At 40.2% G+C, this 13995-nt stretch overlaps 1 protein-coding gene and 1 long non-coding RNA gene across 2 annotated transcripts in view; both read left to right on the top strand.

The window, feature by feature from the left end:
- LOC134649007 (AP-1 complex subunit gamma-1) overlaps positions 1-10097 on the top strand; it is a 57989-nt gene extending 47892 nt beyond the window's left edge. The window contains exons 13-21 of the mRNA XM_063503696.1: positions 805-892; positions 2127-2274; positions 3293-3379; positions 4186-4312; positions 5486-5590; positions 6726-6870; positions 7768-7925; positions 9206-9298; positions 9956-10097. Coding sequence (XP_063359766.1) covers positions 805-892; positions 2127-2274; positions 3293-3379; positions 4186-4312; positions 5486-5590; positions 6726-6870; positions 7768-7925; positions 9206-9298; positions 9956-10057 — 1053 coding nt within the window. The 3' untranslated portion in view covers positions 10058-10097. The remainder of the gene's footprint in view (positions 1-804; positions 893-2126; positions 2275-3292; positions 3380-4185; positions 4313-5485; positions 5591-6725; positions 6871-7767; positions 7926-9205; positions 9299-9955) is intronic.
- Positions 10098-12936: 2839 nt separating this feature from the next.
- LOC134649273 (uncharacterized) lies at positions 12937-13869 on the top strand. Its single transcript, XR_010096944.1, has 2 exons — positions 12937-13160; positions 13253-13869. It is a non-coding gene; the product is annotated as an uncharacterized LOC134649273 (long non-coding RNA).
- Positions 13870-13995: the final 126 nt, after the last annotated feature.

Raw genomic sequence — 13995 nt, 5'->3', positions numbered from 1 at the left:
CGGTGGAAGTTTGCATGGTAATGTACATTATATATATTTTTTTAGTTTTATCATTCTCTTATTTTAGAAGTTACAGGGGGGGGGGGACACATTTTACCACTTTCGAAGTGTCTCTCGCGCAAACTATTCAGTTTAGAAAAAAATGATATTAGAAACCTCAATATCATTTTTGAAGACCTATCCATAGATACCCCACACGTATGGGTTTGATGAAAAAATTTTTTTTTAGTTTCAGTTCTAAGTATGGGGAACCCCCAAAATTTACTGTTTTTTTTTTTCTATTTTTGTGTGAAAATCTTAATGCGGTTCACAGAATACATCTACTTACCAAGTTTCAACAGTATAGTTCTTATAGTTTCGGAAAAAAGTGGCTGTGACATACGGACGGACAGACACACAGACAGACATGACGAATCCATAAGGGTTCCGTTTTTTGCCATTTGGCTACGGAACCCTAATAAGGGCCCATATGCACTTACGGTTGAAACCTGCTTAGATTTTTGTATGCAGCCGCCCTAAACCTGTCAATCGCGTCATCGTGAACCTTGTCGGGATGCACGAAGGTTGTAATTGGACTGTAGTCGCGCATCAGTTGACGCCTTTGACGGTCAAAGGGTTAATCGTTGGTACAGTCGTGGTCAAAGATATGTTCACATTTTTCGCCTTATTACAAAGGAGTAAGGTGCAAAAGTGTAAGCATATCTTTGACGTCGACCTTAACGTCCAACTTATAGACCTATCACGTCAAACGAAACCCGTCATAGTTTATCAAGTCTAATTACGAATACATAATAATAATTTCAGGTGGCAACATGGACAATAGGAGAATACGGCGACCTGTTGGTGTCGGAAGCCAGCAACGCTATTTCCATGGTCGATGACGATGGCGTAGGTAAGTCGATACACATTTTGGTAGTCCCGTGGAAGGATCAGTTGTTTCTGATTGAATGAATCTAGATTTTTATCCGTTGGTTTCCTAAAGTCTATTTTTTTATTCGGTAGACTGAAATGACAGTTAATAGTATGAACATGAAATGTCATTTCATACTATTAAATGTCATTTCAGTCTACCGAATAAAAAAAGTATTAATAGTAAATCTAATACTAGTAGTTGTAGTAGTGTAAATCTCTCATATTGACCAGGGATGTTGCGGATGCCGATTTTTTGACATCCGCGGATGCGGATGCGGATGTCAAGATAGGTATTTAAAAAACGTCAAATATTACATTTTAGTAATTTTTATTTCAATAAACCGGCCAAGTGTGAGTCGGACTCGCGTTCCAAGGGTTCCATTAAGTCCGACTCACGCTTGACTGCTAATTTCTAATAGGTTTATTGGCTAATGACTAAATTACCTAGCAGTCTAGCACTTACGCCGATGCTAAGACGTTCCTGTACCGACCTGTTCCACATCCGCATCCGCATTAAATCCGCATCGATTTTATGCGGATGCGGATGTTGAAAATAATGCGGAAGTTCCGCGGTTGCGGATGCGGATGCGGATATTCGCAACATCCCTGATATTGACATGTAATATTTTAAGAATAATAAATAGGTTTTATTTAATAGTTACATAATAGTGTTGATACATTTAAGTGACAGGACGTGTAAAAATGTTGACCCACGCAACATCATCTATAAAACTAGCGTAATTTGTCCGCTTCTATTTAGTTTAGTGTGAGTAAAACGTCAAGGAGACGTGCTACGTAAAGAAAGAACCAAATTGCTCTAAAGGTTCCACTATTATAAAAATAAAATTTGTTTAGTATGACTACATGTTCAGATTGTACAGCCGTAAAAATTGTACAGCAGTAAAAATTGTTCAGCTCTCAGAGTATGGTCAGCATATGTGACATAACAAAATCATCTTGTAAATATACAGGTGCTGACCATCCTCTGAGAGCTGAACAATTTTTAATATGGAGCCGATTGGAGCCAAATTCGAAATCGCGAAATAATCTGCTGTTCCATGGAAAACATTGACATATATGATATGATTCGCCGAAATGTGAGACAGCAGATGTTTTGCGTTTACGGAGATTGGTTTCATAGTAAAAGTTGCTCTACAAATTTACCTCTCAAGTTATGATTAAATTGCATAAATCTAAATATGTTTGTATCGCAGACGACTTCGAGCGGCCGCGCGAGGAGTACGTGATCGACATCTACCAGAAGCTTCTTTGGTCGACGCAACTCTCCATCACTACCAAGGAGTTCCTGCTGCTGTCGTTAGCCAAGCTGTCCACCAGGTTCACTAGCCAGCCTAGTCAGGAGTTAGTACTTTTGTTATATAGTTTGTAGCTTTCTAGTAGACCCCGAAGGCTTATCCTATTGTCTATTGTTCAGTAAAACCGCACGTGCTACTTACCTGCAAAAAAGGGCCCTAATTATTCTATTTGGCACCTGAGCGCGGGCTAGTCCAACGCTCAAAAAACCAGTGTAGGTGCGCTCTCCGATAACGCGCCTTTGTTACGCATCTCGATGACACATTTTAGACTGGTTCTGTAGCGTTCGACTCGCCGGCACTCAGTAACCGAAGTACCGTTTTTTTATGCAGGTGGTTGTGGCACGTGGCACGAGCGGTTTTTCTTAACAATAGACAATGGGATTAGCCTTCGGGGTCTATTAGAAAGCTACAAACTATACTTTGATTCATTATTCTGTGCAGAAATGTACGGTCAGTAGCCGTTATCATCTACAATTCTAGATCAACTGTTATTGAATTAAAGAAACTTGAAATTGCAAGAATAAATGCTTTTCTGGCCTCCGGCCGGAAAGTTTCGACTTTCATTCCGCATCGCTAAATGAAGTTGCCGCTTTCAAGCTCCGTCGAGCAGAAATATAATAGTACACACACCTTGGCTAGTAAAAAGCCTCAATTCACATGTTTGTCGATCTCGGCTTTGCCTCGGCCGACAATAGGGTATTTGACTACTAGTCAAATCCGTTTCTTTTTTCGAACTTTGAATGATTTTGGTACTATGGAATTTATATGAAACATTAGCATGTGACGTCACGATCAAAGTACGTACTCTTTATAGTTTTATATGGGTTTTAAAATAGAAACTTTGTCTAAAAATAACTGCTGTCTACGTTTCTTTATTAATCTTCCGGTGCTTTATTTCATGCATGGTGTAAAATAATTTATTTCAAATTTAAATACAGTCAAATACCTTGTTGCATGTAATATACTATTAACCCAATTAGACTTATTGCCGAATGTCAAATGAATGTTTTTTTCGTACGAGATTATATTATGAAGTTTTAAAATAAGTTACAATTTGGTTACAGTAAAATCCGAGTGATCATCGACACCTTCGGTTCTCATATTCATATCGAATTGCAACAGAGAGGAGTGGAGTTATCTCAACTGTACAGGTACGAAACTACGATCAGTATGGAAATTAACACCTTAATAAATTAAAATTAAAAATAGTATAATAAGCGGTGGTGGCCGAGTGCATATGACGTGCGACTTTCAATCCGGAGGTCGCGGGTTCAAATCCTGGCTCGTACCAATGAGTTTTTTAGAACTTATGTACGAAATATCATTTGATATTTACCACTAGCTTTTCGGTGAAGGAAAACATCGTGAGGAAACCTGCATACATCTGCGAAGAAATTCAAAGGTGTATGTCAAGTCCCCAATCCGCATTGGGCTAGCGTGGGGACTAATAGCCCAAGCCCTCTCGCGCAGTGGGACGTATATAGGCTGAATTATTTATTTATTTATACAGTGTGGAAAGGTAAGTCGGGCCCTGGAGGGAAACTACCTTAAATCCTTAAGCTGGCTCATTTTACTTAATGGAGACATTCCTTTATTTTTAAAAAGAAACAAAACTGCATTTAAAGTATTTTTCTTTTTTTCTTCAATTTGGCTTGTCTAAAAAAATCTTGAGTACTAAATATTACATTTTATGGATATTTTGTACGACAGACGAGTTTAAGACCTAATGTTTCTTGGAGAAATGTTATCATTAACATTAACTTTATCGACTAGTAGAATAAAATTGCGAGTTTTTATTTTTTGCAGTTTTGTTTCTTTTTAAAAATAAAGGAATGTCTCCTTTAAGTAGAATGAGCCAGCTTAAGGATTTAAGGTACTTTCCCTCCAGGGCCCGACTTATCTTTCCACACTGTATAATTATTGAAAGAATAGTCCAGTAAAATGTGTTCATGTGTAGGCAATACGCGCACCTGCGGCCGGCGCTGCTGGAGCGCATGCCGCCCATGGAGGCGCCGACTGCGCGCGCGCGCGACGACCACGAGCCCGAGCCCGCAGCGGAGCCCCACACACCAGACAACCACCAGGTATGCACACTGTCCTATGCATAATAGGCTACATGACAAATTTTTTTTATGGTGTCAATCGATCGGGTTTGTTTTTAGGATCAAATGTCTATATGGGACCCATTGCATTAAAGTAACACAAAAGTCAGAAATTGTAGTCAAAGTCCGACAGTCGCACTTCACTCGCGAAACGCCCTATACAAAACGGCCAGAGGCCGTGACGTCATCGCCCACGTTGTAGTATGGACAAAACAAGAAAATTGCGTTTTTGTCGGTGAAATATTGCGTTTACGTATATAGTTGCTATACAATATTTTTTTTGGTGAAATGTAAGGAATCGAATGGTACCCTTACTTTTATCGTTTTTGGAAGTTAAAAAAAACTTAAATTTTGAAACTTTCAGGTCCTGTATTTTTGTAATTTTTCAATATTTTATTTTAATATCCACATTATTGTGATAAATTTCTCGTTTGCTATCTATTTTACTAGATTTTGTTATAAAATTCAACATGTGTCAACATCCCTATTACCGAACCGCAATTTGACTTGTGATACTTATACTAGAGCTATTACATACGTTCGATCTGTGAAAAAGGTGTAACATTTTCGATGGCGAGTGTACTATTACCCACATAGCTCTAATACATGGATCACAAGTCAAACTGCGGTCTAACTATTATGCATACGACTCTGTATATTACGGCGTGATATTTTTCAAACATCTGAAATACGTACCGGCAATTTTTATTAGGCCCCTATTGTCTTTTTCAAGTTATCATCATCCTAGTGTCATTTCGGCATTTTTTCAACTAAAATTGACTTCAGCGGGCTCAGCACGGTTCCATTTTTATCGACTATCACTATGCCCGTCACTTTCGCACTTACATACTTGTTAGAACGTGACAGGCATGGTGATAAACGATAAAAAAGCGATCGTGCTACTAGGGCTGGGCTGTGTATGATAAGAATACTGACCGATTTTTACTCATGTTTTTTGCATTTTTTCAAGAACGATTTTTTCTGATCTTGAGATGTTTGAACCCACAATTTTTTACCACCACACATTAGGAAAGGTTAAACCTTCATAGCTCTTATATTGTACATTAGCGCTTTAACTAGAAAATCAAGCAATTTTGATCAAAAAGCATTACATTTTACAACATTTTAATATCGAATTTTAATTTATACTCCCAGGACGCCCTACTAGACCTAATCATCGGGTCAGAGCCGCTCACGAACGGCGACGCCGAGCATCGCAGTGACATCGCGCCCAATAACAACAACAACACCAACACTAATGTAAGTTCACCATAAACAATACAATCATAAATGAAACATTGGTAACTTCGCGAATCCACAATAATCAAAGTGGTTATACCTACATTAAAAACGTCAACTTCGGGATATAGTATAAATTCAATATACGCGATATAATCCGTTTTAATAGTTTTATTTCATGAGCATCTATCGCGGTAACCGAAGACAATATTATGTACATAAAAAAGTTAAATCGATTTACGATCATCAAATTTTTAATTGCCATCATCGTCTTCATCGTTTGTATCGATTAATCGGCAGCGGAAAGCTGTAAATTGCGCCGGTCGGACAATGCAAATGGCCCTCAATAAAGCTAGATAAATTTTCTATTTAGAAAAAGTGTGTGACTTGTTTTAACCCATTCATGGCCACGAACCGCCGAGCGTACACAATACGCCAGGCCACCATACAAATCGTTTTTAGCTAAAACGCATGACTCAGCTTATGGGTCTCGAGCCTGGCGCGAACGGTAAATAAATCGCCGCTTATGAAGCCGGCCAGTTGGACAGCATTATGCAACATTTTTACTAACCACCGATTTTCTGTGCCTATCAAAAAAGAAACTAATTATTGCAGTTTGTAGGAGTGAATATTTTTACTTTCTACAAGCGTTTAATGTCTGACCAAGCTAAGTTGGTAGCAAATTTTATAGCCCAGCCTGTGCAAGTGTTAATTTAAACGTCATAATTTCATATAAGTATGACATTTAAATTACACTTAGGTACTCAGCCTGTGCTATCAAAATCGCTGTTAGATATTTAAGCTTTAAATCTACAATTCGTACGCGTTTTTAAGTATTGCGCAATAAATATTAAGTGAACAAACACTTCGCCAAGTTGTTATATAGACACAGACAATCCATCCTCTAGACATAGCATAGTCGCGCTACCCCCTCTGCCACACATACGGTAGCGTTACTCCATCTTCGAGTCAATCCCGTGCCGTGATTGGTCCGTGTCTTTGAACGGACCAATCACGGCACGGGATTCGCTCACCTCGTCCCCCCGCACCCCCGTATTTTTGGCAGCATCGGTTTCATGAAAGAATTGGCCTAAGCTCAGTCTAGAGGTTGGATTGTCAGTGTATATAGATAACGTATAGACGCTTGTTTGCTCAGGACATCCTGGACTTGCTAAGTGGACTGGAGTTAACCAGCAGCCCTGCGCCCGCGCCGGCGCCGACGCCCGCGCTCAACAACAACACCAACAACGCCAGCCTGCTGCTCGACGGACTCTTCGCCGCGCCACAGCCTGTCGTTTCACGTACGTTTATATTATACATTTTATACTAACAACAATAGTTATTTGTACAACAAGAGATCAAAGTTTGATATTTCTTCGAGTGCTTATTTTGAGTCCCGTGCAAGCGACTCAAAAGCGCACGAGATGTAAATAACTTTGATCTCGTGTAGTACACAACATTTTTCACCTCAGCAGTGAGAACATATTAGAGAACCCGAAAAATGTATTCCTTCTTCATCACTTACCTCTATTCACTCATGTTTTCTTAAGATATACCAACAATTAAATTTTCACCTCAGCAGCTCGAACAAGGGTACTTTGCTACTAAAAGCATAAAATCGCATTTTGCTCATTTTGTCTCACTCAGTGAGCAAAATGCGATTTTGCTCACTGTTTTTAAGTAGCAAAGTACCCTTGTTCGAGCTGCTGAGGTGAAAAAAATATTACAAACTTTATATCGTTTACTAGGCACAATTACTCAGAAGATGCTTGCCTAGATAGCGTTTAACACATTTAGTGCCGAAAACCCGACTATCGGGTATTTTATGATTTCGTTCCCAGGCCGGACGACCCGATAGTCGGGATCGTGGTACTACAGATTCATATGACGAAATTTTTATGGCCTGGCGCGGATGTCTTGTTTGGCTGGGTGGCAATGAATGTGTTAAAAACGTTTTTATTCTGTTTGCTGACCCGATATTGGTTTGATGGGGAGGGTGAGACAGGTTAATGGAAACAATAATAATACGTATATTTACTTTTCAGTTTTGGTGTAGTCTATTATTTTAAGTTAATGCTTCATAGATCAAACTATAATATCGTATTTTTTATGTTGATACTCTGAAATTCTTAACTAAACTGAAATATTAATTATACAACACTTTAGATAACTATAATATCCATTTGACTTGTCCACAGAACCGTCACTAACCGTCCCAGCATTAGACAAAGCCGGCATCGTGGTAGTGCTCGAAGTGGAGCGCGGCGCGCCGCACTGCGTCACGCTCACCATGCGCGCGCGCAGCGCCCGCCCCGAGCCGCTCACTGACTTCCTGTTCCAGGCCGCCGTGCCAAGGGTACGTATATAGTTTGTAGCTTTCTAGTAGACCCCGAAGGCTTATCCTATTGTCTATTGTTCAGTAAAACCGCACGTGCTACTTACCTGCAAAAAAGGGTCCTAATTATTCTATTTGGCACCTGAGCGCGGGCTAGTCCAACGCTCAAAAAACCAGTGTAGGTGCGCTCTCCGATAACGCGCCTTTGTTACGCATCTCGATGACACATTTTAGACTGGTTCTGTAGCGTTCGACTCGCCGGCACTCAGTAACCGAAGTACCGATTTTTTATGCAGGTGGTTGTGGCACGTGGCACGAGCGGTTTTTCTTAACAATAGACAATAGGATTAGCCTTCGGGGTCTATTAGAAAGCTACAAACTATAATATGAGCGCCGTATCGCTTCGGGGCGGTTTATCGTCCTACACTACCAAAACGTAATATCTAGAATATCAGTGACATTAAATTTGAACCTTAATACTATGACGATACCGGTTGTTTTTCAATATGAATGTTGTACTGGCACGTGCTAACTCAAGGAGCAAGCGGTTTTGCGATAATAGAGACAATGGCCTTTGTTTGAAAGATTAAGGCTCGAAGCGAAAATTTCACCTCAGAAGAGCCGTACTATACGTCCATTCATCTATTGAGACGCCATCTGGGATTCAATCTCAATAGATGGACTCGGATACAAATGCGAACCGAAGTTGACTATAAATCAACAATTTTTTAAATTCTTATTTGAGGTATTATCTATGATTAAGGATTTTATACTCGATGGCGCTTACGCCGCTCAGCGTCGCGCGGCATTGTATTTATATCGGAGCATCGTTAACAAAGGCGTAAGCGCCATCGACAATAAGGTCCCTTTTCATGGATAATGCCCCAATTTTTAATTAATAATGATCGTCTTTTGTGCCATCATAATATAAACAGCTTTTTGGTAGAGTATCACTGCTAAATTTTAGCAAACGGGACTTAATCGCGAATAATCAAGTTTTGCTAAATAATGCAATAAGTAAAAGTCGTGTGTGTAAAAACACGAACTTGGACAATAACAAGAACTGAGGGCCTACCGCGAACCACGATCGACGTGTTGCCTCCCTGTCACACTTACGTACGAATTTACAAGTCCGACAGAGAGGCAATGTACAACGTGGTTCGCGGTAGGCCCTCTGCTTCAAAACTTAAGTCCGATAACAAGCGGCCAGTGAAAATAGAAGCCCGGGCCGCGATATGCAACTCCAAGCCTATTTAAATAATCATTGTTACTGTTATTTTAATCATGAATATTGTCCGCAGACGTTACAGCTCGACATGATGTCGCCATCGGGCACAGTGCTGCCCCCGCAGGGAGAAATCACTCAGGTCCTCAAAATCAACAATCCGTCCCGGGTAAGATACCAAAATTTACTGGATTGACTCTAAATAAAAGTAGGTTAATGGGGTTGGCCGGTCGAAGTATTTAGCAGATGGCGCCATCATAGCTTGCCCTGTCAATCCCTAGAATTGTGTCAAATTTTTGTTTTTTGATGCCCTGGATGCCAGCCCTTTAAACCAAATCTCATAGGAAAAGGGATAAGCTATGGTGGTGCCATCTATGCAAACCTTTGACTGTTGCCAACCCCAATTTAACCCGACGAGTCTCGTGGACTTCATATCGCGTCGGCAAAAACGTCGTAGGCCAATTAGACTCTCGCGCGAGCCACGAGACGAGCCGCGCCACGAGACGCGAGTGTAAGCGGTGGGCTCGCGGCTCGTCTCGTGGCTCGCAAGCTCGTCGAGCTAATATAATTTAAACACTAACGGCACGGCATAAGGTTAATAACCGAATGACAAGCCGAACGCGAGTGTAAGCGGTGGACTCGCGTCTCGTGGCGCGGCTCGCGGCTCGTCTCGTGGCTCGCGCGAGAGTCTAATCCGCGTATTAGACCTAAGTTCCACGTACGTGATTTCATAGAAAATGTATGATAGGTCCAGATTCTTGGGACTTACAGGTTTTTGATGTTGTCTGGCTGGGACTCGAGGGTTAGAACACGTGTTTTTTTCCAGACGCCGCTCCGTCTCAGGATACGAGTGTCGTACGTGTCGGAAGTTGGACCAGTATTAGAGCAGGCGGAGGTGAACGCCTTCCCCGCCGATCTGTTCAACTGACGCGCGCGCAGCCCGCCCGGCGCGGGCCTGTAGCCCGACCACGAGCCGGCACACGGGGAAGCTTCTAATGGCCCGAATACACGCAGTATGAGCGAGAGGAACGCGAGGTACCACACGAAGCGGCTCAATCTGTAAACACGTAGCTTGAGACAAACGCACGCGCAATCGGGCGAGACACTTTTTTACAGATCGAGTTCCGTGCGGCGATTAAGGGCCAGTTGCAGCGACCACGATTAGTGAACTGATCGACGTCACTATAAAACTATAAAATTTCCCATACAATAAATTCTAGTGAACGCTTTAACGGTCCGGTGCACCCGACCCTCGATTGTGAAGCGGCCCGTTTTGTGCGGACCCGCTTAGTTCCAATCACAGACAATCCAACCTCTAGACATAGCATAGTCGCGCTACCCCCTCTGCCACACATACGGTAGCGTTACTCCATCTTCGAGTCAATCCCGTGCCGTGATTGGTCCGTGTCTTTGAACGGACCAATCACGGCACGGGATTCGCTCACCTCGTCCCCCCGCACCCCCGTATTTTTGGCAGCGTCGGTTTCATGAAAGAATTGGCCTAAGCTCAGTCTAGAGGTTGGATTGTCAGTGGTTCCAATACAGATTAATACGGAGTGGGGAGTAGGGGCGATATGATACTGTGAATGGGACGAGTTGCAACGCAATAACACGGCGCAATACAGGGTGGCAGTTGTAGACTCGAGGGGTAAAAGTCGAATATCAAACTGGGCCCAAACGGATAATAGGGACAAACAACAATGAAAAAATTATGTTACAAATTCCAAAAATAAGTCTTTAAAACTACGGTATCAACCTTTTGACCTCCACAGTCGGCCGTAGCCATCATCGGAAAGTCTTGTTAAGGACGCCAACGACGGCTATAGCTTCGCCAATGCAATAGGGTCTTACGCGGGACTCCGTAAAGTTCAATTTCGCTTAAATAATCGCGATCGCCTGGCGTCCGGGACACGGCATATTCCTTCACCGTCTGGCATTCAAAAGGTTAATTATATTATTAAAGCCCTTTATTATTAAATCCTACAAAAATCGTTTAGCATCCCCAATAAAAACATTTTACTAGCGCCCCCAGTGTCTGCATATAAGTCATAGTTGTATCCAGAATTACGACGAAACTGATACTTATTGGCGTATAAAGTCTATTTTTTTATTCCGTAGACTGAAATGTATGAATATTAATTGTATGAACATGAAATGTCATTTCATACTATTAACTGTCATTTCAGTCTACCGAATAAAAAAATAGACTTTACGTTATGACACTTATGACTATCGCATATCTTTTTTATCATCTATTTTTTTTTTCTTATTTTATTGCATTTAGAACACCATAAACCATAGACTAGGAATCCTCTAGACGGAGTTTAGAGCAATTATTTCATGAAATCGATGCTGCCAAAAATACAGGGGTGCGGGGGACGAGGTAAGCGAGTCCCGTGCCGTGATTGGTCCGTTCAAAGACACGGACGTCACACAGACACTGACTCGAAAATGGAGTAAAACTACCATATATTTGTGGCAGAGAGGTTGACGCTACTATGCTCAGTCTAGAGGATGTCTTGTCTGTGCCATAAACATTCAATTTTCTATGACTGCAGACTTAGCACTACTTCTCATCACTCATACATACCATACATACCATAAATTAACAAATATATTTTCTAACTATTGTCAGTTTACGTAATTCTGAATACAACTTTATTAATGAAATGCTGTCAACATCGCTCGACTGAATTAAAAGGTTGTTGTATTCAATATCATAACAACACAACACTTAATTTTGAAGATTTATGTTACTTATTTGATTGTTTATCTCTCGCGGCAGCTTATCCTATTTCTTTAGCCTTTTATTTATCGCTAAAGACTGACTTCACTGGGCCTGCGTAATAAGTAGTTCTGTAAATGCTGATTAGAACCGTATTGCCTTGATGTAAGGACGACAGTCGCTTGTACATATCCGAGAGTTAGTGAGGTTTTAGACATTGATTAGCAAGGTTTCAAGTGAACTGATATGATTTTTAAGTCAGGATGAAAGTATTTGAGCGATATACTTGTTCACTATAAATATGAAGACAAATAGACATACCTAATGTTGCAAACGGTAAAGAAATATAAATACAGTTAAATATAATTCGTTAAAACAAAAACGGCATTGATTTTATGTAAGTTCGTAAAATATGTCTAATTTATTATTGACTCGAGATTTTAAACATTCCAATTTTTAGGTAAAGTAAGACTACCCTTAAGTCTAAAAAGAGGGCTGTATAGAATATATGGTTTTGGTAAGGAAACTCGAATTGCTGTTAAATGTGAAAATATCAACTAGGCGGTTTGGACATGCAGTTTTGCCTATACTGCCCATACGATACCGAATGTGACTGACTAAGGTTAGTGTGGCCAAATCCGTCTGCGGGGGAAATTCAGATCAGACATCACTAGGTACGCGGTTAAAGAAACGATAGCATTCTCTGTGATCAAAAGTTGAAAAATAGCGCTATTTAATGGATTTCCCCGCAGATTTGGCCGCACATATAGAAAAAATATTCCATCACTTTTATGTAATCATTAATTTAAATAAAACGTTTTTTTATGCTCAGACTTTGTCAGTATTAGTAATCTCAAACTGATGTATCCCAGTCTGAACTACTTACAGATGCAACGCAATGCCTTTACAGATTCGCTGCTTATATTGTTAGGGCTCCTCTACACGATGGGCCAGCGCCGGCCACTCCAAGGGACGCAGCCATGCGGTAGAATGAGATAGCAATATCACTTGCTCCCTCTAACGCATAAATGCGTCCCTTGGAGTGGCCGGCGATGGCCCATCGTGTAGAGGAGCTATTAGTTATCAAATATATTGTAGGTACATGTGACTACGAATGTTTAGCCCATCTGTGTGTAAACATGCAGTGTGATAACGGGGACTCTAAAATGTACTTAAATTCAACTACTAAGATAATTTACGTGTGATAAAGCACTTAGGATACATGTTAAAATATCCCCTCGGTAAAAAAGTAGTCATTGATTTAAAATTTCGCACGCCTGTGTTTATTTATTGAAGTATAGAATACGTTGTGGTACCATCGCCCACACTGTTAACTGACCGTTCGTAAACCTTATTACAAAAGGCATAAGGACCACTGATAGACAGTTAAGAGTGTAGCTATTTGTACGCCTAGTTTAGTGCTGCAAGTTCCCGATGCATTTCGTTATTTAAGAGTAGAGATCGTGTATGAGATTCGTTGGGTTAGGTTAGACTAGTTGTTTTGTAAGGCACGCAGAGGATTTTATATTCGGGATATTGTAAATAAGATGGCTTGTAATGAAACTACGCGTTATGGATAGCATTCACATTTTATATTCGTTTCGGTTCTCTTGGGATATTTTAACGTTAAATAGGCACTAGTATTAATTTTATTTAGTCCTATTTATGTTTATGATTAACCCGTAACCCGCACATTATAAATGAAATATTTAGCTAAGATAATAATTATTGAAATTGTAACAGATGGACTAGTTCCGCGGTTCGTTTTACTATAATCATGGAGTATAATTATACATATAGGTATTATTTCCCAATACATAAACAGAGCTTGGTAAAAGTTTATAAAATGTAATTTGGTGCTTATTTTATTATATCTGATTAAATAGAAGGCCCTCCACGACGTGAGATGTTATGATTTTGTGTATAACTAAAGCTATGTGAAAGATGTACATATATGATTATAATGATTTTATGTAAATTGGTTAATAAATATTTGAAAATGTTTATATAATCAACATCTTGTTTTATTCAAAAACCGGTTTATAATTTTTAACATATTTATTACTTATAAGTTTTGTTACAAAAATCACAATATTATTACACTAGAAATGTTTATAATTAACTTTGGAAATATTCAATCA

This window comes from Cydia amplana, chromosome 6 (assembly GCF_948474715.1).
Source record: "Cydia amplana chromosome 6, ilCydAmpl1.1, whole genome shotgun sequence".
NCBI classification, from domain to species: Eukaryota; Metazoa; Arthropoda; class Insecta; order Lepidoptera; family Tortricidae; genus Cydia; species Cydia amplana.
This window is presented reverse-complemented; position numbering and strand designations above follow the sequence as displayed.